Source organism: Dermacentor silvarum, unplaced genomic scaffold, assembly GCF_013339745.2.
Source record: "Dermacentor silvarum isolate Dsil-2018 unplaced genomic scaffold, BIME_Dsil_1.4 Seq754, whole genome shotgun sequence".
In the NCBI taxonomy this organism is placed as follows: Eukaryota; Metazoa; Arthropoda; class Arachnida; order Ixodida; family Ixodidae; genus Dermacentor; species Dermacentor silvarum.
In genome coordinates, this window is record NW_023606724.1 from 2,337 (window position 1) to 26,780 (window position 24,444).

Consider the following 24,444-nt stretch of genomic DNA (forward strand, 5'->3'; position numbering starts at 1 on the left):
TATGACTTTTGGACTTTATACCGAACGTCACGGCGACGACAGCGAAAATTTGCCTGGGGTGTCAATACAATTGCTGTCGCAGTAAAAGGAGAAAAAGAAAACAGGCGTCGAGCTCATTTCTACCGCGGCTGCGGACGTTGCAATGTGCACCGGCTACAAACACAGCATGAGCACCAGCGACAAAACCATCAGTGGTCACCTCGCTTATCGGTATTTCACCAGAACCCGCCTGACCCTGAAAAGGAAGCGAATTTTCGATCGTATAAGCACCAGCAGAAACATAACAGTAGGCGAGCGGGGAGACAGCGCACGCGAAGGGACCAGCTATCTCGGATGGCCCATGCTTGAACTCGGCGCAGATTAAGTCCAAAATAAAGCGCGTGACCCACATATGTATAGCAGAGGCAGGAAAAGTAGAAGTTGAAGACTCATGTGTTCTAGCCCCTAGGTGAAAGAAGAATCCACGCCGCTATCAAGAAGGTTCCTCAGCTCACGTGTTTCCATCAGCGAGTGACATGTACCGCCGGAGGTTCTATGAAGTACTTGACACAGTGTTGTCTTCGTTAAACAACAGGTATCCACCTGATATGTGGCAGCATAAGTCCCACATTGAGCAGCATAGGGAAAGAAGACGAAGCATATATAACATAGTTCTACGGTGACGACCTTGAACCAGGACATGATTTTGCGCAGAGATATGCTGATTGACATTTTAAGCCAGCAAACGTCGGCATTATTGCACAAATTTGGGGACGTCATGCACATGTTTATGGGGGGCAAGGGCGAACAGCTGCAAAACTTTTTGCCGGAAATGGCCAAGCTAAAAAAATTGCATTGGTCATACCGGTCTCGTTGAGCATATCTGAGAGGTCCTTTTCTTGCCTTCGGTGACTGAAAATGTACTTGCGGTCGACGACTGGACAGGCCCGTTTGAACCATCTGGCAATTTTTTCACGCCCACAAAGAACTCTCCCGCAAAATCAATTTGATTAAGATTGCCGACGACTTCATTTCCAGATCAAGTGCCCAAACAAACACTTTTTCAATGATGGTGAAATCATCGCATCAGACAACGCACTGATGTCTTTAATAGGAGAGAGACAGGCACCAACTTACAAGTCAAAGCAAACCACCTGGCTTAGAAAACAACGCAAAAAGTTATACAAAGGAACGAAAATGGGGTCCATAACAGCGCGAGCAGAGTAAGGGCATTTGGGTAAGAAAAGACGCGTGGTTGCGCTATTTGTATAACTCCCTAGTCTATCTGTGCATTTTCCTTATTAATTTTTATTTGTCGTATGCTGCATTTGCCTCTCAATAACACAATCCACGTTGTTCCTATATTTTCTGTGGAGTCTTTTCGCACTTTTGGGATATCGCTGTCTTATTTATTTATTTGTTAATGTTTATTTATTTGGCACCCGATAATTTTTACTCTATAATCCTTTGTTCTGCCTCCGGAAAATAAACGAAACCAGTGGCATAAGGCATGCTTTGACATGTAATGAAAGCATGGCGTTACGGAATCACGTTGTACTTAGGCTAATAATTCTAGCCATAAGTTGTTTTCAGAAATTGGTATATATCGTTTAATGTTTATATATGTTATGTCTTATCTTCTCAATAACTGACCTTTCGTCAGGAAAAGATTTCCTGATTGCATATTTTGTATTAAAACTTTTACAAGGCGTTACATTGCTTTTTTCATAGATGTGTACTTGTGCGACTTAATACGCACAAAACACATGTATCTCCCTAACGTGTTTAACGGAATCCGCTTGTCGCATGGCTCAACCAAGAGATGCCAGTCTCCTGGCGGTGCGAGGGGACTCGGGCTGTAAAACTGAATTGTCTCTTACTCTGAGGTCTTGCAAACACTCATATAAGCTCGTCACTTCAGTGAATAATCTTTTGGGGTAACACGAAGTTTCCAGTGTGACTGTTATTAAAGATAATATATATATATATATATATATATATATATATATATATATATATGCATACATGGATGAGGTTCGGAAAGCCGGAAAAATGAAAACTTTCCGCCAATGCATCGAGGTCCCATATTGGTAGAGCACCCGGCCGGGAGGGCGCTTGTACTTCTTTCACCGGTAGGCACCCAGCGCCAGCACTTGTCTACCTCGCACAGCTGCGGTGGATGATCTACCAGAATGCCGACTATGGGTGAGCAAGGGGTGCCCAAAGACCACGCCTCGAAATCTGTATAGGGCCCCCTTCGAGATGTGAAGTAGCCAAGCACCAGGCTAAGGGAAATCTCTAAACATTAGAAATACTGGTGGGTTTTCAGTGAAACCAGGATTCGAACCCAGTGCTTCCCGTATATGAGGCAGGTGCTCTACCTGTAGCCAGCACTGTGATTTTGAAAACTGACAACTTTTCTTGGCACCAAATACGAGGAGATACTCTGGAATCTGTGATACAACGGCATGAAGGTTTCGGTGCAAGAAAGGCGAGTCTAGCCTTACAGTTTCTTTGCATATGGCTTTAGTCTAAACTGACTTAGCATTAATCTTTAGTGTCCACTTGTCAGTGTGCACCGACACGCCTGGTGAGGTGTGCCCATACAAACAAATGGCCGGCTGGGGGAACCCACCTGCCACATCCAGACCGTGCCATCCACCGTTCCAGCAAGCAGAACATTAGCCTGGTGGTGCCAATCGATCCAGTTGAGGTCCGTGCCAACGTCAAAGTCCCACTGCTGCTGGTGGCTCTCGACAGACCAGACGCGCACTGCACCGCCCATGTCAGCCGTGGCCACCAGTGTCGAGTCGTGGTTGAAGGCAGCACCCGTCACTGAGTCGGCGTGACCGCCACACTCAAACGCCAGTTCGCCCGTGTCCAGATGCCAGACACAGCCACGGTCGTCTTCGCCCCCCGTCACAATGTAGCGATTGTCACCCGACACGGCGCACACAAAGGCTGACCCATGGTGGGCAGTGAAGGAGACTGCAGCGTTATCGAGCGGCGGCTCCTCTTCACCCTGCAGGCCAGCATCTTCCTCCTCATCACTGAGGTCACTGGCGACTTCGTCATACACTTCAACAATTTCAATGTCATCCATGTCGGCCGGTGCGTCATCATCGCTGCTGTCGCGGTCATTGACGTCCTCCATCCTGGGTGGTGTGTCACAGCGCATCCGCCTCGACGCCACCTTGTCGTCCTGCATTGCAGGCATACTTGCTGTGGCAGTCTCTCTCACACACACGCCCATGCTTTAGCATCTGTTAAAATGCATGTTTACTAGTGCAAGAAAGTTGGCACAGGTTACACACTCAAGGGGACACTTGTTCTTAGGTCTTTAATCCGTGTCATTTTTTTGCGCTAGTAAACATGCATTTCAACAAAAACCAACTAGCCCAACTTGTTAGCCTTACAGCTCTAGCATCTGTTCAGGGTCACTGAAGTGACGAACTGCCTCACCAGTGTTGTAACTGCCCAAATGGCAGTGAGCTAGCAACGCTACAGCAAAGTAATCTAAAGCAAGCAGTGCAGATGGAGCTAAAGAAAGGGATGCTACCAACTAAGCAGTATTCATGAAACTTGTGATGCTTACCCTAAATTAAAGTATGGCGCCTATGTATTCAATAGTGCTTCAACCAGCGAGCAAGTAATGCTCACAAGTGCTACTTCGGTACAGCTCACAGTGCATGATTCAACTAGGCTGACACAACTGCCACACTGCACTACTAAAGCATCATGTGTTCTTTCTTTCCTTAAAGACCCCACACAGGGGTATTACATAAGGGGTGGGATTACAGCAAACAGTATTAGTTAAGGTGAGAGAATCGTTTGACACTTCTTCCGTGAATGCAAAGGTGATGGCAGCGATGTCGTAAGGAAGGCCGTTCCAATCTACAACTACGCAGGGGAAAAAGAAGACGAAAAAGGGACAGCACGCACTTTGTGGCGAGCGACAGTTAATGAGTGCGAAGTGATATATTCGTGCTGGTGGTGAAATGTATGGCGAGAGAGCGAGATGACTGTAAAAAAATCTGTGAAATAAAGATAGGCTGGCGATGCGACAGCGATACGAAAGTGTTGGTAAACTGGAGTCTGCTTTTAAGGATGATATGCTGATGTCATAAGAATATGCAGAGTGAATGAACCTAGTAGCGCGATTCTGTACGGTTTCAAGGGTGTTAGTGAGGTAAATTTCGTGCAGATGGCAGAAGCTATTCAAGTTTAGGCCTGATGAACGATTTGTATGCTAGTAGTTTTACGTGGGGAGGAGCGTTTTGTAAGTGGTGTTTAAAAAAACCTAGCTTTTTGTTAGCAGATGATATAACGTTATTCACATGCGAACACCAGTCAAGGTCGTCAGAAATAGTGATGCCTAGATATTTGAAGGATTTAACTGGTTCAATAGGCTTGTTATATATTACATGAGAATCTGAGGGGATTTCGACGGCGGGTTATTGACATAACTTTGCATTTAGAAGGATTTAGTAGCATTAGCCAGTCATCGCACCAATTTTGAATATTGTTTAGGTTGTTCTAAAACAATATTTGGTCACTGATGTTAGTTATGGTACTGTAGACAACACAATCATCAGCAAATACACGGATATGACTAGAGACACTAAGTAGATCATTAATATATATTAAGAACAGGAGGGGCCCTAGCACAGAACCCTGTGGAACGCCTGATGCTACGGGAAGTGGATTAGAAACATTGTTATTTACAGTCGAATCTTGTTAATTCGAACACGTTTAATTCAAACTGCCGGTTTATTCGAACTGACGCTGTGGTCCCATTAAAGTTATGTGTATTTCAATAAGCGAAAATGCTCGGTAATTTGAATGCAAAGCATTCGCGACGGTTAATTCGAACATACCGCGGACCGACAATGCTCTCAGCAGCACGCCAAATAACGCGGCGGCGCCTCCGACCCACGAAACTGCCCACGCCGGCAAACGTTTGCTTCCCGATAACGACTGACAACGAAACTTCAGGGAGCGGTTAAGCTGGCGCCGGGCCGGCTGGACCGGCGGTGCCGGCACCTACGCCGACAAACGTTTGCTTCCCGATAATGGCAGAAAACGAAACTTCAGGGAGCGGACTAATCTGCACCGGCCGGCTGTACCGGCGATGCTTGGCGGCGGGCGCGCACGGAGACAGTCGAAGGGGAGGGAGCTGCGAGGGAGCTGAGAGAGGGCGAGGGGACCCACCGAAGCCACTGCCACCGAAGCAGCGAAGTTGCCGAGGCCAAATCCGCTTCCCTGCCGCCCTCCTCCCTCACCTTCGACGGTCTCGCCGCGCGCGTGCCCGCCCGACGCCCATCCGGCGCCGTCCGCTCCCTGAAGTTTCGTTTGCTGCCGTTATTGAGAACAGAGCGTTGGCCGGCGTGAGCAGTTGCACGCCGCGATATTTTTCACGACTCGCAGCGTTCGTGCATCGTGCTATGGTGCTCGAATACTTCAAAAATCCGTCCTTTCTTTAATTCGAACTACTTTTAATTCGAACGAATTTCCGGGCCCCTTCGAGTTCGAATTATCGAGATTCGACTGTATTTGCACAAACTGTGAACGATTAGTGAGAAATTCTTTTATCCACCTTAGTACGTTAGGGTGAATATTCAACTGTGAAAGCTTTAGAAGCAGGCGTTGATGACCTACTTTGTCAAAGGCTTTTGCGAAATCGAGGAAAATTGCATCGGTCTGTGTAATAGTATCGAGGTTTGAATGTAGATCATGAAAAAAGATGGCCAACTGGGTTTCACAAGACAGTCCCTAATGGAAACCGTGCTGTGATGAATGAAAGAAATCGTTTGAGTCGAGAAAGTCCATTAAGTGAGAGAAAATGACATGTTACATGATTTTGCAGGGGACGCTTGTTACAGAAATGGGGCGGTAGTTCAGTGGCGAGTCTCTGTTACCTGATTTGTAGACCGGAACGACCTTGCCCACTTTCCATTCAATCGATAGGTTACCTGTGGTTAATGACTGGGAAAACAGCAAGATTAAATAAGAAGCAGAAATGATTTTGGTGTTTTTTAGCAGTTTCGAAGTAATTTCGTCATGGCCAGCAGATAATGACATCTTGAGGTTTTCTATTACGCTGCAGATGCCGTTTAATGAAAAAATGATGGCAGGCATTTCTGACATGGCAGGAGCAGAAATGTTTTGAATGGGCGTATCGGATTCTATGGTGAAAACAGATGAAAATGTGTTAAAAACATTAGCGCAGTCAATGTCTGATAGAGGATCACCCATTTCGTTCCGAATAGTGATAGTCCGAGTTGTCTGGGGATTAATGATGTGCCAAAATTTTCTGGGGTTATTAGCTATCATGCGATGAAAGTGGTTATGATAAAACATGTGTTTAGTTCTGCGGATAGCATCCAAGAATGCATGCTCTGACTCATAGTATCTTTCCCAGGCGCCAGGGTTAGGTTTCATTTTAGCGGATCGAAAAAGATGTTTTTTTTTTCTTCTCGAGAGTTTTATGTGCTTTATTAAACCATGGCTGATGTCGGTTAGCGTGAACGGTAATAGTTGGAATGAACTTGCCTGCTAGGGTGTTAAGTTTATTCTGAAAGAGAGACCAGTTGTTTTCCACAGATTGCAAATGAAAGCTTGATTCGAATATTTCCTAAAAGTTGTGTAGTTCTTGATTTATTGCAGCGTAGTTGCCTTTTGTCGTAGAGGCGGATGACCTTTTTGTAAGAATGGCGTAAACTGGGAGTAAAGGTGAAGGTGGCATGGATTACTTTATGATCACTAATTTCGCAGAGATATTTAATGGCAAGACAGGCTTTCTGGATGAGTGGTTAGTATAAGATCTAAAATGCTCTCAGTAACCTGTGTAATGCATGTTGGTTTAGTTACCAATTGCGATAAGTAAAAGTTAAGGCAAACATCAAGTAAATCTTTAGCACCTGCTTGGTTGGAACGTAATTGCGCAGAAGACCAGTCAATGTTTGCATAATTGAAGTCTCCGAAGAGCAAGATACGTGCATTATATTGCTTAGAATATTATTAAGTTTGAAAGGAAAATCAGCAGAAGCCAGAAGCCATGCTGAAGCCAGAATGCACATTCCATAAAACATTTATCAGCACATAAATGTAAAAGACAACCCACATCCTTTGACCCTGTCCCCACACACTCTATGGCGATGAACTAACAATGTAAATTCATCACTAGAAACACTGCACGTGTTGCAAATTGCCACAAATTTGCAAGGCTGCTTTTTTTTTCCCAGTAAATTGGTCTGCTCATTCACTAATAGTCAAGTTCCATGCGAGTAACGCCGTACCATTGTGAAGGGGCTATGTGAAAGAGTATATAAAATCAATACACATGAAATTCTGCGCAGTCATTACAATAGCCTGAGCTACCGAGGAAATGGGAAGTAATGTGAAACAAAACTCGCAGATCCACAAGCTGAATCCACAGCAGAAAAGACTGCAGGCTTCCCAACATTTTCTGTAGTGGGTGCATGGCTTTATCCGACTGCACTGCATCATAATCATAAAGATTGACATTGAAACACCAAAAAAAACAAATACTATGCAGCAAAACTGCTACATCCCTAATTGCAAAAATGGACGGGAAGCCACAACATGTGATAATGGGTGGCAATGTTTAAAATTATTTGATATATGCATTGAGTTGAGAGGCACATTCTAGACCCAGCTTACATATGCACATGGCATCACTACCTGTTTGTTCGGTAAGCGACAGACAGACAGACAAAGAACTTTATTAAATAGGTCCTGAGAAGCCCTGCCCTAGGGCAGAGCTGCGGGCCGCTCCCACGTGGGGACGGGTAGGCCGAGCCTAACCGCCGCATCGTGGGCTCTCTGGACAGCGATTAAAAAAAGAATTACAGTGACGTTTCACTCCGTGAAGGCGGGTTACGCGCAAGCATATGGGTGCCATGTATTTCCACTCCAGGCGCATTTCTGCCGTCGTGGTTGCTGCGATGTTCCTTCCGTATAAAGTCCGCGCGCCGTGTGCTTTATGTGCGAGTGAAAGCATGCGCCGGTAAGCCGAATCGCACACAAGGGAGGAAAGCGGGAATGCAGTGCGAGAGGGAGGGGGGGCGTGTGGCTTGTACTCTTTTAGCAACTGTGTAGTTTGCGCAGCGACGTATCTTGATGGCGATCTGCAGATGCGAAGACTTCGGGGTCGGTTGACTCGCGGTCGGCCAGCCGCCGCATGTGTTGCTGCTCCATCCTTCTCGCACGGCGCTCGGGAACTCGATCACAAGAAGGACCCGCCACCTCGATAGCGCACACAAAACACGCGTAGCAATGAAGTCAACCAGCCAGCTTCGCGTGGCCATAACATCGAAACCGATTTTTACGGCAGTTTTTCGACAAAAAAAAAAACGTACATAAGCCGCACCGTTCTATAAGACGCGCCGACGAAAAATTCAGGAAAAAACAGTCTTATACACCGGAAAATACGGTACTGCTTACCACCCCAGTTCCAACGGCATGGTGGAACGCTTCCACCATCAACTGAAGGCATTGCTGCGTGCGCAGGACTCAACAATTCCAAGGACAGAGCACCTGCCTCTGGTTCTACTAGGTCTTCGCACCGCGGTGAAAGACACACAGTGTTCATCCGCAGAGCTGGTTTTCGGCACGACATTTCGCATATCCGGCGAGTTCTTTGCCTCGGAACCGACATCAGCTGAGCTACACTCTTATGCCGACCGCCTGCGAAGTACTATGGCTACTGTCGTACCACCGCCGCTTCGTCAGAATTGCAAGCCCGTTTATATGAGCCCATCATTACTTCATACCAGCCATGTCTTCATCCATCACAATGCCACTCGCACTCCACTACAAGCACCTTGTGACGGTCCTATTAAAGTCCTCAAGCGCGATCCTAAGTACTTCACTCTCCTTGTTAACGGACGCGAAGAGACGATATCTATAGACCGTTTGAAGCCAGCTCACATGGATGCTGGCAACGCCATCTCAAGCAGATAAACCGCTAGACGGCAATGCCTTCATCGCTATGGGGGGAGCCACGTAGTGGACAGTGTGCTTCACGTCCGCAAGAAGAAGAAAAGCTCGACATCATGGCCGCAGCATCAGCTTAGTTGCCCGACAATAAATGTTTGCTTGTTCCAAGTCTTCTGTTCTCACAATAGAATAGCAATACATATGGTAAAAGATGATGTGGATGTTGTACTCGAAAAGCTTGAAACCCTCTATACGCAATGCCTCATGACATCACATGTATCATACACATGGAACGTCATTAATTCATAAGAGATACATTAAGAAATCGAAAAATTAAAGGCCCACCAGTTTGCTTTCAGTTTGCCCAAAATATTGACCAAGGTAATTTCTAATACAATCATGGCAACGCTTGACTTGAGTCAAACCAGAGAACAGGCTGGCTTCTAGAAAGGGGTTTTTCTACAAGGTATCACATCCATGACATAAATCCGGTAAATGAGAAATCTGCCGAGTACAACCAACCTCTCTAATGGCTTTCATAGATCACAAAAAGTAATTTGATTCAGTAGATTCCAGCAGTTATGGAGGCGTTGCACAGTCAACTACAGGAAGAGTACATGTTAGTAAGTAAGAACTGCATGGCTACTTCAATTCACCGCAAGCAGAAAAATACCTGTCAGGCAAAGGAGACGATTTCTCCAGTGCTTTTCACTGCAGGCTTAGAAGTATTCAAGCTATTAGAATGGGAAGGATTAGGAGTGAGGGTCAACAACGAATATCTTGGCAACCTGCAGTTTACAAGATGGCATTGTCGAATTTGCCATCTTGTCAGCTTTGATTGGCCCTGAGCTCGGCCCCTCCGAGTGGCTCAAAATGCAGCCTATACAGTGCTTGACAATATGGTGGAATTTGACAGTGTATGGAATAGCAGCGCTGTTCACAGCATTGCTGGTGACCTCAAATGACCTTAGCTGGCCAAGGTTTGAAGAATAATACGCAGAAGGCTAAGGTGGCATTAAATAGCCTGGCCGAGAGAACTACCTCAGTGTGACCAGTGTGGCAAGAAGGTATTTCATGATGTCCTACTATAGGCATAGCGCACGCAGAAACAGGGGCACAGAAATAACAAACAAAATGCTACTTTCAAAAACATTCTTTATTTTTCAGGAGTGCCATACTTATCCACACTCACGCCATGTGCCATATCAACAGAGATGCGCATGAAAGAAAAAAAAAAAGAAAAAGACATCATTGCGAATGAGAGATCGAGATCAAGCAATGCGACCTTGTTTCTACATGCGCTGTACCTATATAACTCAGTATGACGCCCTAAAGATGCACTTCTCGAGTGTTTGGGACGATACTTGCAGTGCTCACCTATTAAAAGAAACGTATATTGATCAGAACAATTGTGCCTACTCCTTTTAGAGCCATTACTTGGCAATACCTGCAAAGTGAATAAGCTCTTCTAAGGTAAAGACAATCCACTGGGAATTTTAGAAGAGCCAATGAACTTCTTCAAACATACTCTGGCAAGAATATATTGAAGCCATGAATTTCATGACTGCACGGCGAAGCCAGCCCTGTTGATTTAGGCTCAACAAACCTAGAGTCTATGCCTAGACAACACAAATTTAGGAAACACTTTCATTGACTATGTCCCTAAACTCCTCCTCAGAATTTATGAAGCTGCCCTTATAAGGAAAAGGTACCCTGAAATTATTTTGACAATTTTGTACAAGCGTAACAAGTCGTTAGTGTAGGTCCTTCTCATCATTAAGGGATGCATATAAGCGCTCCACGTAAAGCGTGTAACTTATAAGGTTTTAAAAATGTGCATCGCTACGGATCGCAGCGGTGCCGCTCCTCCGAGTTTTCAGCGAATTGTTGCAGTTGGCCCAATCGACGTCAAGTTGGGCATGCTATCTTATCTGATTGGCGACCAAGGTCGCATCATCGATGATTTTTACAACTATATCATGAACAAATGTTGTTCACAATAGTTGAAATCTTGGTTAAATTGTTTCTACACCACACTCAAGCACTTCCAGCAAACAGCAAGTGTTGTCTGCTTGTGTTACAACGTTCTCCGTGTTGACGCAAGCTGAGCCATCAGTGTTGGTCTCGAGCTTTCTTTCCACGAGCACCATGGATTGCCCTTGTTATGTAGTGGGCTGCAAATCTAGCGATCAACCTGCACCTGCATCGTTGTTCACACATGAACGTTCTAGCTGTATTTATTCGTTAGGTTCGTTTTTGCAGCCCTTCCTGCATACAGTCACTTTCCATATGTTGTGCTGTTGTAGTCACTGTGGTGATCACTTCCAGCGTGTGTTGTCTGTATGGCGAGAAAATCAATAGCTAGACTATTGGCTACCTTTCTGGCTCCTCAATAAAACTGACAATTACAGCAGGCTACATTCAGACATTTTGCGGTTGTTTCATTGAGCCGAGGATCTGGGAACGCTATTTAAGAAAGTTCCAAGCAGTGCAAACAGATGCAGACAAAGGGGAGAGAAAACAGACCGGACAAACGCTGCACTATCAATTGAAGTTTGTTGAAACAACATGTGATAAGTATAAAAGAAAAGGGGAGATGTGGTCAAATCATAGTATGCACTGCGCGAACTCTGGGGAAACCAAAAGATTACAAATTAAACAAAACAATAAAAAACATGGCACCAGCATAAATATCACCCAGCTTGCATGATAAACTGTATTTGTGCCCGAGCATAACCTATGACTGTCTGATACACAAGCCAATCATGAGCAGCAATATGACATGCTTCTATGGCTTCCCTAGTCTCCTTATTAGAATGACAAAATGGCAGTATCGCAGAAAACTGCAGTGCAACCACATTTTTTGCAATGGGACAGCAAATGGCTATACGAGGCCTTTAGCCAATACTTGTGTTCGGTCAACCTCTTGTTAACACATCTCCCCGTTTGTCCAATATACAACTACAAAAAATATGCAATTTCTTGTGCTGCTTGAAACTTTCTTAAAATATCAATGCGTACCAACTCGCCGAACTTTCGGTACTCCTGGCAACCCTGACAGCGCAGCACATGCGGGAGACACTTGAGGTCAGGAGAGGAAGAGAAGCGAGGAGAGAAAAAAAGTTAAAAACCCCCAAAACATTACCGGATGTAATGACAATTTTGCGGCGTCCAAATATTGCAGCAGCTCAGTCAACACGTATTAAAGGCTTCGTCGGCATCATTCCACTTCGTTTTGAGATTAATCAAGCATGTAGTGTTGGCTGTGTGTGTGTTATCTGACTTTTCCTGTATGCGTGTGCCTAAACAGTGGACACAAATGTTTGTCGTGTGCAGACCTTTTTGTGCAGTGGTGCTGCTGGTGCAAAGCTTGCTCATATGCTACTGAGTCAAGAGAACATCTCGTTAGGACATTCTAATTCGTGTGGTTAGTCAGGTTATTGAAGTGATAAATTTCATCTGGTGTTATTTTAAACCAGCATGTCTGAACCATGCGTACGTTTCTGCAGTCCTTGATTTTTCGTTCTTGCGCCTAAACGTTCTTACAGATATATGACGATGCAAATTAATAATTAATTGACAGAGTAACACTACGAACCTGCTGCTTCTAATCAATTATTCTACCATGTTAGTATTCTTGTGCTATATTTGGCTGGTTATGCAGAACAACAATGAAACGACTTCAGCTCACATTTCCAGTTGAATGGAATCTTGTTCTAGCATCTAAGAACTGCAGACAGCATAATTCTATTCGTTCTCACTGCAAAATATTGCTCTGGTGGCTTCATGGAACACTTGACATGCTCGGCATTTACCTTGAAGTCTGACAGGGAGCTTTTTCATGTGCATTCTGGCTATTCAACTTTATTTTTATTTTTTTCCTAAATTGAAGTTTTGCTTTCTTTTTGGCAAAGGTATAGCTGCATCCCAGTCACCATCAGTGCTTGTCTGCACATTGGAAAGACACTAGAACCGTCTGCTTGACACAATACAAATATAACTTTGTTTGACATATTTAACCATCATTTAATCATTGCAGCCATTACACAAACCGGCAAGGGTCTAAAGAGCATTGCATAATTCGGTTTTAAACACCGGACGAACTTCATCGCTTTATTAACGTGATTGACCGCGCGAATAAGAATGTCCTACCGAGATGTTCACTAGACTCGGTAGCATGAACAGGCTTTGCACCAGAAGCATCACTGCATAAAGTTAGCTTCACCGCAGTACAGTTATTTATGCGATGAAGCATAACCAACAAGAAAGGTTCAATTACAAAAAAAAAAGTTTAAAATATGCAGCAGACTCAACTGTAGACAATCAAACCAGCTGAACCATTTGCTCCGATAGTGACCAGATCAGCTCGCACGTGTGCGATGAGCTCACACTAGATGCCCTTGGCGCTCCAGCCAACCATGTGCGATGTCAAATCTGAAGCAAGAGTGCCTGGACTTTGATGTAAAGCGGCTTCTCAAGAAGTGAATTGATCTCATGGTTGATAATTCAGTTACACACAAGCGAGTTTGTTAGGGAATACTCAGAGTTCCGTGGTTTCCATGTGACACACAAAATGACATCGACTGACGTATTGGGTGCTGGCACGACATGATAGCACTATATACGTAAAAGGGTCGTTTCACTTTAGAAAAATTAGCTTAGCTAATCTAGCTCTATCGCGATCGAAAGTGCGCCGTGTGACACCCGTATTGGAAGCTTGCCTTTAATTGTACTCATTTTTTTCAGCCTCGATATGTGTCAACACATTGGACACATTGATTATCGCAAGTTCTCGCTCAAATCAATTGAGATTGTCCTCATCGACTGCCCATTTTCTTTCTTTGCATTTTCTTTAAACACTTCCGCGCAATCTCATCTTCCTCACAATGTTCGTCCTCTGTGAGATGAACGATACGCACGACTATATGTCATTGACGCGGTTTCAATTGATCGTTGTAATTCATCAGTAGAATTTGCGTACCTAATGTGTGGAGGAGCACACAGAGAAGGATGAAGATGAACGGTCAAAAACTGGACCACCAAAGGGGACTCGACCTTTGCTGAGGGCACGTCTGTAAAATATTGTACTCAAGTTGGGCGGATCTGGCCTGTCTGTTACCTGATTACAACCTTTCCCGAATGCTTCCTTCCGAGCATCGATGCGATCGCTTTGCCTCCTCGCAACTGAGATGTCAATCAGTCTCGTATTCATGCAGCCCTTGACCCTCGCTATGACGATTACCCTGACTTCTCATATGACGACTCATTGCTCCTCCAGTTAAAAGCTATTCTGTGTTGATTTTATAAGAATCCTGGCCACTGGTGTATAAAGTTACATAAAGTTAAGCGCAAATGCCTCTCGAGCTTCCTTGAGAGGCCCCTGCACACTTCGCAGGCTCACAACGACATCACCACAGACTGTTTGTGCGCCAATTCCACAACGTACAATGCTTTAGCTTTTGCCAACGGGATAAGTAAGACTTCAGCACAATGCAGTCTATGAATTAAAGGCACAGATGTATACCGTTGTAAATTCATTTTCTCCTTATCAGCTGAAATAAACATCCCTGTCTGCTCAGTCGAAACTAGTAGAGATGAACGCACTGCAATGAACTCGCTCTTGGCAGACCTTTCCTACTCTTTCATTTGTAATCGAATTGACAAAGTTATTGAGGTACAATCATGGCGCCGTGTAAGCACAACACTGATATAACCCACTGCATCTGCAGTAACGTTTACCCTTGCCACCTGTGTTGCCTCTCTACGCTAAAGACAATCCGTTCTGAGCATTCCTTTATTTTAAAACACCCGCGCCTCCAAATGTCACGTGGGCATTGGATCACGTGACTTTCTCCTCCCTTCTCCCAGTTCATACATGTGGCAACCCATACGTGATACGATGCTCCGTTAGTGCACTTGCAGGGTGACCATTTTCTCACTGCACAGTCACTCTGTGGATGGCCTCTCGCAAGGGGCGAGACCCGCATGTCGCATTTTCCAAGGATCCGTTTCCGTTCACCCCACGTCCTGGGCTCGGTCGGACGCCGCCGTTGTATCGCTGGTGCCGGCACCAAGTATGGAAATTGACACAGGTGTCGCACGGAGCACTTTCAATCGCGATCGAGCTCGATCGGGATCGAATTTCTCACGTCACGATTGGCACCTTGGAGCAAGCTGCGGGAAGGAGTCAATCGTGATCGAAAGTGGCCGTTTACACCGGTATTACAAAATACAGGCCCAGTAGCTATATTCTGAAACAAGCTATTTTCCATTCCTGCACAGGGGCCGTTTCAGTCAATAAAAAAATAATACAATATACAACCGCTCACATGGAGCCGTGCGTGCGGGCGTGACACCCTAAACACGACCATTGCGCGTTCGACAGGGCTATTGCAACCGCTATATAATCATGAGCTTACTTGACTTTGTCCTCGAGATCGCGAACGGGTCTCAAAAATATGGACGTCAATTGGTTGCCGGACTTCTCTTCTTGCCTGAAGCAATCATTATGCGGCAGCTACACACTGCGCGCTGTCGACAAATACGACGCAATGGCCGGCGCCATGAGCAGCACAATGTTGCCACCAAGGCAGGTTGCACCAACTTTGGCCACCACGCTGTTTAAAAGAGGCGCAACTTTGGCCACCACGCTGTTTAAAAGAGGCGCTGACACGCGCGAGACTAGGGCTAGCGAGACTATACCGACCGCAACATCGCCCAAGGTTAGCAGTATAGAAAACATTATGCTGACAACTCTGACAACTCTGCAGTTAGGGTGGCTAGAATACCGCAGTGCACTCTAGACGAATCCACACAGACACGGCTCCAGCAACGCACGGAAGTGACGTCACTAAAAGACAACGTCACACGCACGCGTATTTCCGGTTTTTTGTGGGCGCGTAGTTTGATTTTATGTTATTCGCACGTGGCATTCAGTTGATTCAGTACGCATCCCGTCAGCCGCGCTTGCGGGTCGTGCTTTTCTGCTGCCACTGGTGCTGGTCCCAAGGCCTGGTTCTGCTGCATCCTCGCAAGCCTTTAACATCATCGTTTTATATGCGCGAAAGCTGCATTTGAGCGTTATTTTATATTTACTGGCGTTATATTAATGTTTTCTAATAAGTATTTTGTTTGTATTTTGATTATTTTTGTCTCGTATCTGCCGTTCTTGTTGCTGCTGTTCGCGACCGCTTGCTTTGTTTTATATGTGCTAAAGCCGCATTGCAGCGTTATTTTATATTTGCTAGCGTTATATTAATCTTTTCTAATAAGTATTTTGATTGTATTTGTCGCGTATCTACCGATCTTGCTGCTCTTGTTCGCGACCGCTTGCTTCGTTCATCCCTAGCGCGGATTTCTCGGATTTGGCAATATATATACTGCTGCCTAGAAGGTAGCCTTCTTTCGTGTGTGAAAAAAGCTCAGATTTATTTTCTCGCAGTTTCATCTTCTTTTCTTTTTCTCGGTGTTATTTTAGATTGTACTGCTTGCGAAATGACACGTGTTTGGTTGCCGGCGACTCGATGGTGAAATACTTGGACCAGTATTTCCCATCGCGGTCGTCGTTTGTCAGTCAGTGTTGCCGCGCATAGAGGAATAAAGATTGAGGATTTGCTCTGAATGATTGCTGACAAGCTAGCTGGTTTTGATATTGGCATCGTGCACGTTGGCACTAACAACACTGATAACAGTGTCAGCGTGTGCATCGACAAGTATCGCCAGCTCGCTCAGGGGATCATTGAAAGGAATTCCATGGTGCATGTAGCTTTTTCTGCCATTCTTCCTCGGGGGCAGAATCAGTACCGCCCATGGGATCAGTACTATTCATGAAAAATTTCCTCATTAGGATGGCTTTCAAGATGTGCTTCTTGGGCAGCGTTTACAATGTGCTCAAGTAAAAAGCCCTTTTATTCAAATCTTGCATGTCCGAAACCCCGATCACTGGCTTACAGTAAGCAATGTTGACGCTAATGAAAACACAGTGTTTGTATCTGACTCGATTGACCAAGATACTCCTTCCGATGCCGTCAGGCAAATCTGTCATATGCTAAAATTGCAGTCTCCAACGCTGACCATTCGCACTAAAGGGGCACAAAACCAGCGCAACACACGTGACTGTGGCTTGTTTGCAATTGCAAATATGTATTATGTAGCATCAGATAGGCGTCCAGAAAATTTAAACCTTAATCAGAGTATGCTGCGCAGACATTTGCTGAAATGCATACAAAAAGGCAATATGGAAGATTTTCCACTCACAAGCTCTCTCACTGTTCGTGTGCAGCCAAAAGATTGCATTTACAAGTTGCATTGTGTGTGCAGGCAACCGCTATATGCTGGAGTAGTACTGGACATTTTATGTGCATATTGTTGAAGAGGATTTCACAGAGCATGCCTTGGCCCATTAGCGGATAAATGGGATAACAAAGTAATTGTGTGCTCTAAGTCATGTTTGGCTACTGCCAAGGAAAAGATCCATACTCATAGTACATAGCATTCTTCTCTTGATACAGTGAAACCCGAACATAAACCAGACCAGCATAAACTGAATTCTCCTCTATATCACACACGCATAACTTGCTGACTGATACTCATGTCAGACACTTGCTCATAAAAGGGGCTTTTTTTTTAGCCTAAATGCAAGAATACTCAGAAGCATTCTAGCAGTGTACTATAAGCAAGATCCAATTGAGTCGCAATTTTTAGCGACTGGCAAGCTGTTCAAGGCACAAGTAAAAATTGCTGTCTACTATGCGTAGTTACGTTTACAAAAAAGCAGATATCTTTGGCTTAATTTTTCCACTGAAGACGAAAAATTCGTGTAGAACGAACACAATACAAAAGTTTTTCATTTTGTTAGAGATGGGTTGGATTTAAAGAGTTACCTAATATAGTGAACTATTTTTAGTGCATAGGCCTGCTTGTTCTAATCAGGTTTCAGTGAATCCACAAGCTACCAGTAAACACTGAACACAACAAAGTGATGTGAAATTTTTTTTATTGTTCTATTCAGTTTTAAATTCTAGTCAACTCTACTGGCAAAGAAGGGCAACATTTCATGTGGAGGTAGCAGAACTAGTTCTAGTCAACTCAACCGGCAAAGAGGGCAACATTTTATTGTGAAGGAAGCAGAGCTAGTTCTAGTCAACTCGTTTCTGGCCAAGAATTGCCGCGTTCATCGTGAAGGAAGCAGAGCGAGTTCTATTCTACTCTACTTCCAAAGTAGGGCACCATTTCATCGAGAAGGCAGCCAGAACTAGTTCTAGTCAACTCTACCCAAACTAACCTAATATAACCTAACCCCGGTGGCAATTTACAATTTATTTGTACACTTCAATGCTGTTAAGAGGTTTATTTGTTCATTAACAATGCACTAACATAGTTCCATTGGTAGTTGTTTAACTGCTTTATGGTTGCCTGCGGCATCGGGATTGTTACGGCTCAACTGCAAGGAACAAGTTCCCAACATATTTTTGAGCGGTTATTTGATTTGGCATGGGCAGACTTCAGCATCTAAAGAGCGTCACCCCCAGTGTCTCATTGTTCTTGACACCGCCAGCTGGCGTCGACAATCCCTCGGGAACTTGTTTATTGTGGAACTTGTTTATGTGGGCAGGTTCACTTTGTATTATTGAATTTGAAAACCTGATTATTCTGCTTCTAAGTAGCCACAAGTATTTTGGATATTCAAGTATGTTACAAAATTTGCTTTCCATTGGTCTGATACAGCTTTAGCAAACAAAATCTGTACTTGCATTGCCCACATTACCTTCCTGTTGCCGCAAGTCTCTCAATGGAGCCTGACCGCTACAGAGCGCATTCTCGGGTGGCGGATAGAGAAAAGTCATGTCGTGAAGCCGTGCTAAGCAGCTTCATGCAAGACAGGCACGTGTGCCCGCGGACCCACAGGCTAAAAAAAATGCTACACAGCAGCACTCAGATTGTCAGTGACATATTCATATTTGAGTGCAATTTGCAGATTCTTTTTAATCCTTTGTACTTCACTTGTGCTTTTTTTCCTCTTTTGTACAGGTCCCCTAGATGTACCACCTGCGTGCATTCGCTACCATCAAGTCATCAGGAACGCGTGTACCTCTATGTGAATTGTATGCTATTTTGTCTAAGATGAAAAATCAGACTTGTATAGTTTGCTGTAATGGTTCTGCCAATAAAAGTTTGGTTATAAATGTTTACTTTTCCTGCAAAGCTGGCGTTGTATATGTGACAGGCCAATGCAGCATATTACTTATATATAGCTTTTTTCTACATTTTTTTTGCAGGTGCACGATATTTACCTGCTATGAAATTGGGAGCATTGCTTCCCTTTGATATAGTGAGTGCAAAAGAATACACGAAAAGCACACAGCACAACAAAAAGATATACACTGGACTTTTTTTTTTTTTTTTTGTACTGTGTGTCTTTTGCATGGAAGCCAAGTTGCACTGCATAGTTGATACGAAACACACAAGATGATTATGCACCATCTTGTGTGCTTTAGCATTTTTACTTCGGAGTATTTTGTATCAGCTATGCAGCACAACTTGGCCTTTGTGTTCCATAACCAACTAGCCTCCACATAACTGTTTGTTTTTTGCCCTGAGTTATGTGCTAGGTCCTCGGTTAGCCTTTTTATATACTACTACTCTTTGATCGGGTGCTTATCACTATCATATTTGAGGCAAGGTATAGCTTTGCCTACAATTTTTATTGGCCATTAACACAAGTAGACAGAGACAACAGCATAAAAAAATTCATGCTAAAGGGCAGCACTCGAATCCAACGCTCAAGTCCAGATTATGCTCTTTTGCAATGAACTCGTGTTAAATGCACAACACACATTTATTGTTGGACTGTCTTTCACATATGCTTTTACTGTTGTGTGGGTGATCAAGTATTGGGCTCCTGTACCTACACTGAGCATACTTAAAGAATTATAACACGTTTCAATGATCCAGATCACATTTTTGTATGCACTATACTTGTTTCTTTATTTTTCTAGAACGCATTCTGAGTATCCCAGAGACATTGTGTTGCAAGACTTGTGCATTTTACGCAGATGTTCAGTGAACATCTAGAAAAGGGCATTGAAATGTTACCTGAAAATGGCCTCAATATTAATTCAAAGTTATTCATATTTTGTTTGAGTGAAAGAATACAGCACATTTTTATGGTGTATGACAGTGTAGCCCACCTAAATGTTACTTTAATGTAGCAGAGTAATTTGTATGCTCAATAAAACAGCTATATAAAGGTAGCCTGCTTTAATACATGAAATGGGTGTGAAAAGGTGTGACATATTTGAGGGATAAAAATAATACCAAGGTAATTTCACTACAGTTGTTAAAACTTGCTGTTGAGCACTCACTCAAAGCACCTAAATAAACTTTTCCACGCCTTATTTACATACTATCACTACAAACACTGTTGAGCATGCAAAAAATTTCAATTAAATAAGTTGTAATGTGAAAGCTCATTCGTTTTATTAGACATCTAGAGGAAAAGTTAAAAATTATGTGTGCTGTGGAGAAAACATGTAAACATGCACAACTTAAGCATTTCATGATTCAGCTACTAGGAATTTATGGTTTTTATTATCATTTTGCTGCAGGCTAAGGTAATCAATAAAAACTAAGGATTTGACAGCATACTTTGCCACATTGACATTCATATCGCCCTGTTGTTTGGATGCTTCAGGCCACAAGTAGCTGCTCTAGGTACTTTAATGCTTCCTCCAAAAAGGAACCCGTATGGCTTGAAGTGCTTTTTCTCTGCATCAAGGAAGAAATACGAACAGGCTCATAAATATTCATGCGAAAGCTATTGAACACTTCTTTCTCTAGGGTTTCAGAATTGGTAAAGCACACTAAACATACACGTAGAGCAAGAAGTTATCCGCTGACTGCACCACTTAACATCCTACCATGCTGTGGTGAAGCTATACAGTTGACCCATCCCTTTTCCCCTGCGCCTAACTGCAAGTAGCTCACATCAATAAATAGGTCATCTGCAGAGTGTCCCAGAATTGTGTATTGAGAATTCTTTGCATGTGCTAATGTTTCTCCAGATATTCAGCTTCAGTAAATTAAGAAAACTAGGCTAGAACATAGCACTGCTAACTGTCTAAGTACGCAATAGGTTGTGATGATTGTGACATCTCGATACCTGCAAGCACGTGCGACCTTGCACACTCTCGTTTATCAAAGGGACGTTCCTATACCTCTTGCCTCTCACAAGCTTGCGATTTCGTGCAAACTGTGACACACACGTGTACACTCAACCCAGTTCTAAAGTGGGTGAAGTCTGCCCATAATGCTATAAAGCAGTGTGTGACTGTTGGTGGGATCGAATCTGTCTTCCAGCACAGTGGCCCAATGTTCTAACCATTAATCCACAATTGCACGCGTACTTCTCTCATGGCAAAGTCACTCTTGGACAGTGGCGTACCAATTATTTCTTGAGTGGGGGGGGGGGGGGGGGGGCAAACTGCAAATGATCTCGCAACTCTCTGTCTCTCTCTCTGTCATTATATATATATATTTGGAATTACTATTACAATAAGTGAAAAAGCCCGGAAATGTATCTGTCAGTTATTTTTAGATTCACCAGACATAGATATATCTACAAATCATACATGGTGAACCATGGCAGCTTGAAATATTATTTAAATTTCGATTTATTTCTTGCAACTATATAAAGTCTCAAGATGATGCAGGTACAAAAGGCAGTGAGCGTCCAGAGGTTCCTGATCCCACCCAGTAGCACCGCAGGGCACGTAAAGAAAATCCCCATTTGTTACAGACAATTTTACTAATTAAACAAGAAATTGTACTTGCTGTTTAGGTCTATAGAACAAATGTATCGCTAGTTAAGGTAGTAGTATTATCGAGGTTATACACAATGAAGTACAATCAACATGAATGACTCTCAATATTCACACAAGAAAAGACAGCAGATGTGTGCGACCTTGGAGAATTACAACCAAATTTCCAGCAAAGCTGTTTCTTTCGAACAGTTGAAATGAAAATTTCAGTTTCCTGTAATTATATCACACTGTTAAAAAGTTGCCTGTATATGACTTTTCTGTTGGAAATCTGGCTTGCATGTAATGCTTTGGAGTACTTCTTTTTGGAAATTTAAAAAACCATTAATTCACTTAACACATTACTTTGTCATAACGTTTATCATAGTGTACTACCTCCCTACTCATTCCCCCCCCCCCCCTGCCCTCTCAAATTTCTGTAGATTTGATATCGGTTGAGTTCACAGTCCTCCCAGGTCAACGGGATAAATTCTGCTTTGTTCGTAAAACACCTTCAGAAAGCTCCAGATCACTTGCTTGCGTATTTTACTGCGACTATCATAATTAGTCCCCTGTCTGAAGTTTACTGACATAATGCCCATACTGCGCTCTTTATTTTCTCCAAATATAAACAATGTGTCTTTTTTAGTTCACCGAGGACATCGCTGAAACCAAGTAGGAACGTTTTAGGATGCATAAAAAATAGTGCGGAAAAATGATGGCTCAGTAATTATTTGCAACGCTTGTAACTAGACCATGAATGTAAAAATTTTGTCGCACATAGTACTTACTTTAACCCCCTCCCCTTTCGACAAAATATAATTTTGTTGTAACCAACAGCTACGTCGGGACATTGGGAAGAACAGCTGAAAGCGGTCATATTATATGCTCTAACGCTTGAATAATATTTTTTTATGAAGACTGTTTGACCCAACCCCATTTAACTCGCACAGAGAGTTTTCATAGCCTACCACCAATTTTCACTAAATTTGGTCTTGGTGGCGTTTACTGTTCTGTCAGGGCAGTGGGCTCAATTCTGCCCAACTCGTTAGATAGGTTCTAGAGGCTATTGCTACAAGCACTCTAGAGTGCTTGCATACGCAATTCATTGCAACAGTCCCAATTACCCATCTATTGTGAACTTTACCTCCAGATCAAACGTTACCTGGTCTTCAAAGTCACAAAACTGAAAGAAGCTACCTCCTTTAGTTCAATGAGGACACCATGCGAACCCGGTATATCACGCATGAAAAAGTTAAAGGCAAAAAATGAGGGTTAAATAAATATTCGTAACGCTTCTAAATAAGCCAGAAATGTTAAAACTCCGCGAGACATTGTAGTTAAAATGCTGCCTATTCCATAAAAGTATAAAATATCGGAAATGCAGAATTCTCTTGGGGACATTGTGAAACCTAGCATTGTGAAACCTAACAACAGCGTGATATTTCCTAATACTTGCTTACAGACAGTTTTTTAAAGCTGTACTTGATCAACATGCATTTACCATTGCACATAAACTTGGCGTATTATTCCCCCTATGTTCGCACAATTTTACCTCATTTGTAGTTGTAATTATGACAGTGCAGCAGTCTATTCTATCGAAAAAGGCGAATTTAACCCACTCATCATACACATTGCCAATATATTGCCTATAACATGCCCCTAATTTTCCCCAGCTATAAACAAGATGGCATGGTTAGCTCACTGAGGACAACGGAGAAACAAACTACGCCCCTCGTATGATGCACAAAAACACATGAAAAATTGAGGGTTTAATAATTATCTGGAACACTTGCATTTAAAGCAAGAAAGGGAAAGTTTCGCTACTCATTGCGCTCAGAATTCTATTTTCACTGGAATTTTAAGTCCGTATCTTGTGCAGTTGTTTTAGAAGTCTGGGAAACTATTAGACTAGCGGCACTATGACACCCTGAAACACTTCAACGAGTAACTTTCTACAAAGGCTGTAATGAACCTAAATAGAATGAACATATATCGCTTGTCACTCAGAACAATGCTTCGTACTTCGAATAAATATAAACACCGTGCTGTTAAATGCCGTGTATAACGCGTAAAAAATTGGGGAAAGAGAGTATTCCGTAACTGTTTTTCGAGCACATAAGCAACCTCCACGGTTAAAGTTTTCGGTACACGTCACCAAAAAGTGGCCATTTCTTCAAAACATCAAATATATGCTGCTCTTGCTCCTGCCAGGAAACAAGTAATAGTGTAGCTCTTATTTACAAAGGACCTGAAAATAAAATCGACAAAATTAGAAGTTGTGCTTCGAAAATTTCCTGCCATAAGGCACACCAAGGATTTCATGCCGCAAGGTACACCAATCGTTGGGGGTGAGTGAGTAAAAAACATTTATTGTGGCTATGTACAAAGAGAACGTTTGGGACCAGCCAGAAGGACCCGCCCCGTACAAATTCTAGGAGGGCTTCCTATTCCAGGACCCCTGTGGCTTTTGCGGCAGCCCGGTCTCAGTCCACCAGGGCACATTGGTCCTGTATGGTCGAGCGGCTGATTACAAATCTTTATCAGGACTTCTCCCCTCGCCCGTGGATTATATATGGCAAGCGGATTGTGTTTTCAAATACGGTTAAGTGGTCCCAAAAAACTGGGCATGATGCGAGTAGCACAAGCGGAAATTTGTTACGGCTAGAACAGTCCAGCTCCAGGCCTTCACAATGTGAGCGCGTAT

General features: G+C 43.5%; 1 protein-coding gene across 1 annotated transcript; it reads right to left on the bottom strand.

Annotated features, from left to right (window-relative positions):
- Window positions 1-2,518: 2,518 nt before the first annotated feature.
- Window positions 2,519-15,531, bottom strand: LOC119435490 (angio-associated migratory cell protein). The gene is made up of 2 exons (XM_037702333.2): window positions 15,360-15,531; window positions 2,519-3,181 (listed from the first exon to the last, which is right to left on the bottom strand). The coding sequence occupies exon 2, from the start codon at window positions 3,155-3,157 to the stop codon at window positions 2,534-2,536; it is 624 nt and encodes a 207-aa protein (XP_037558261.1). The 5' UTR covers window positions 3,158-3,181; window positions 15,360-15,531; the 3' UTR covers window positions 2,519-2,533.
- Between the last annotated feature and the right edge of the window lie 8,913 nt (window positions 15,532-24,444).

Excerpts from the sequence above, each read along its gene's own strand:
- LOC119435490 (XM_037702333.2), bottom strand. The coding sequence starts at position 3,157 with ATGCGCTGTGACACACCACCCAGGATGGAGGACGTCAATGACCGCGAC.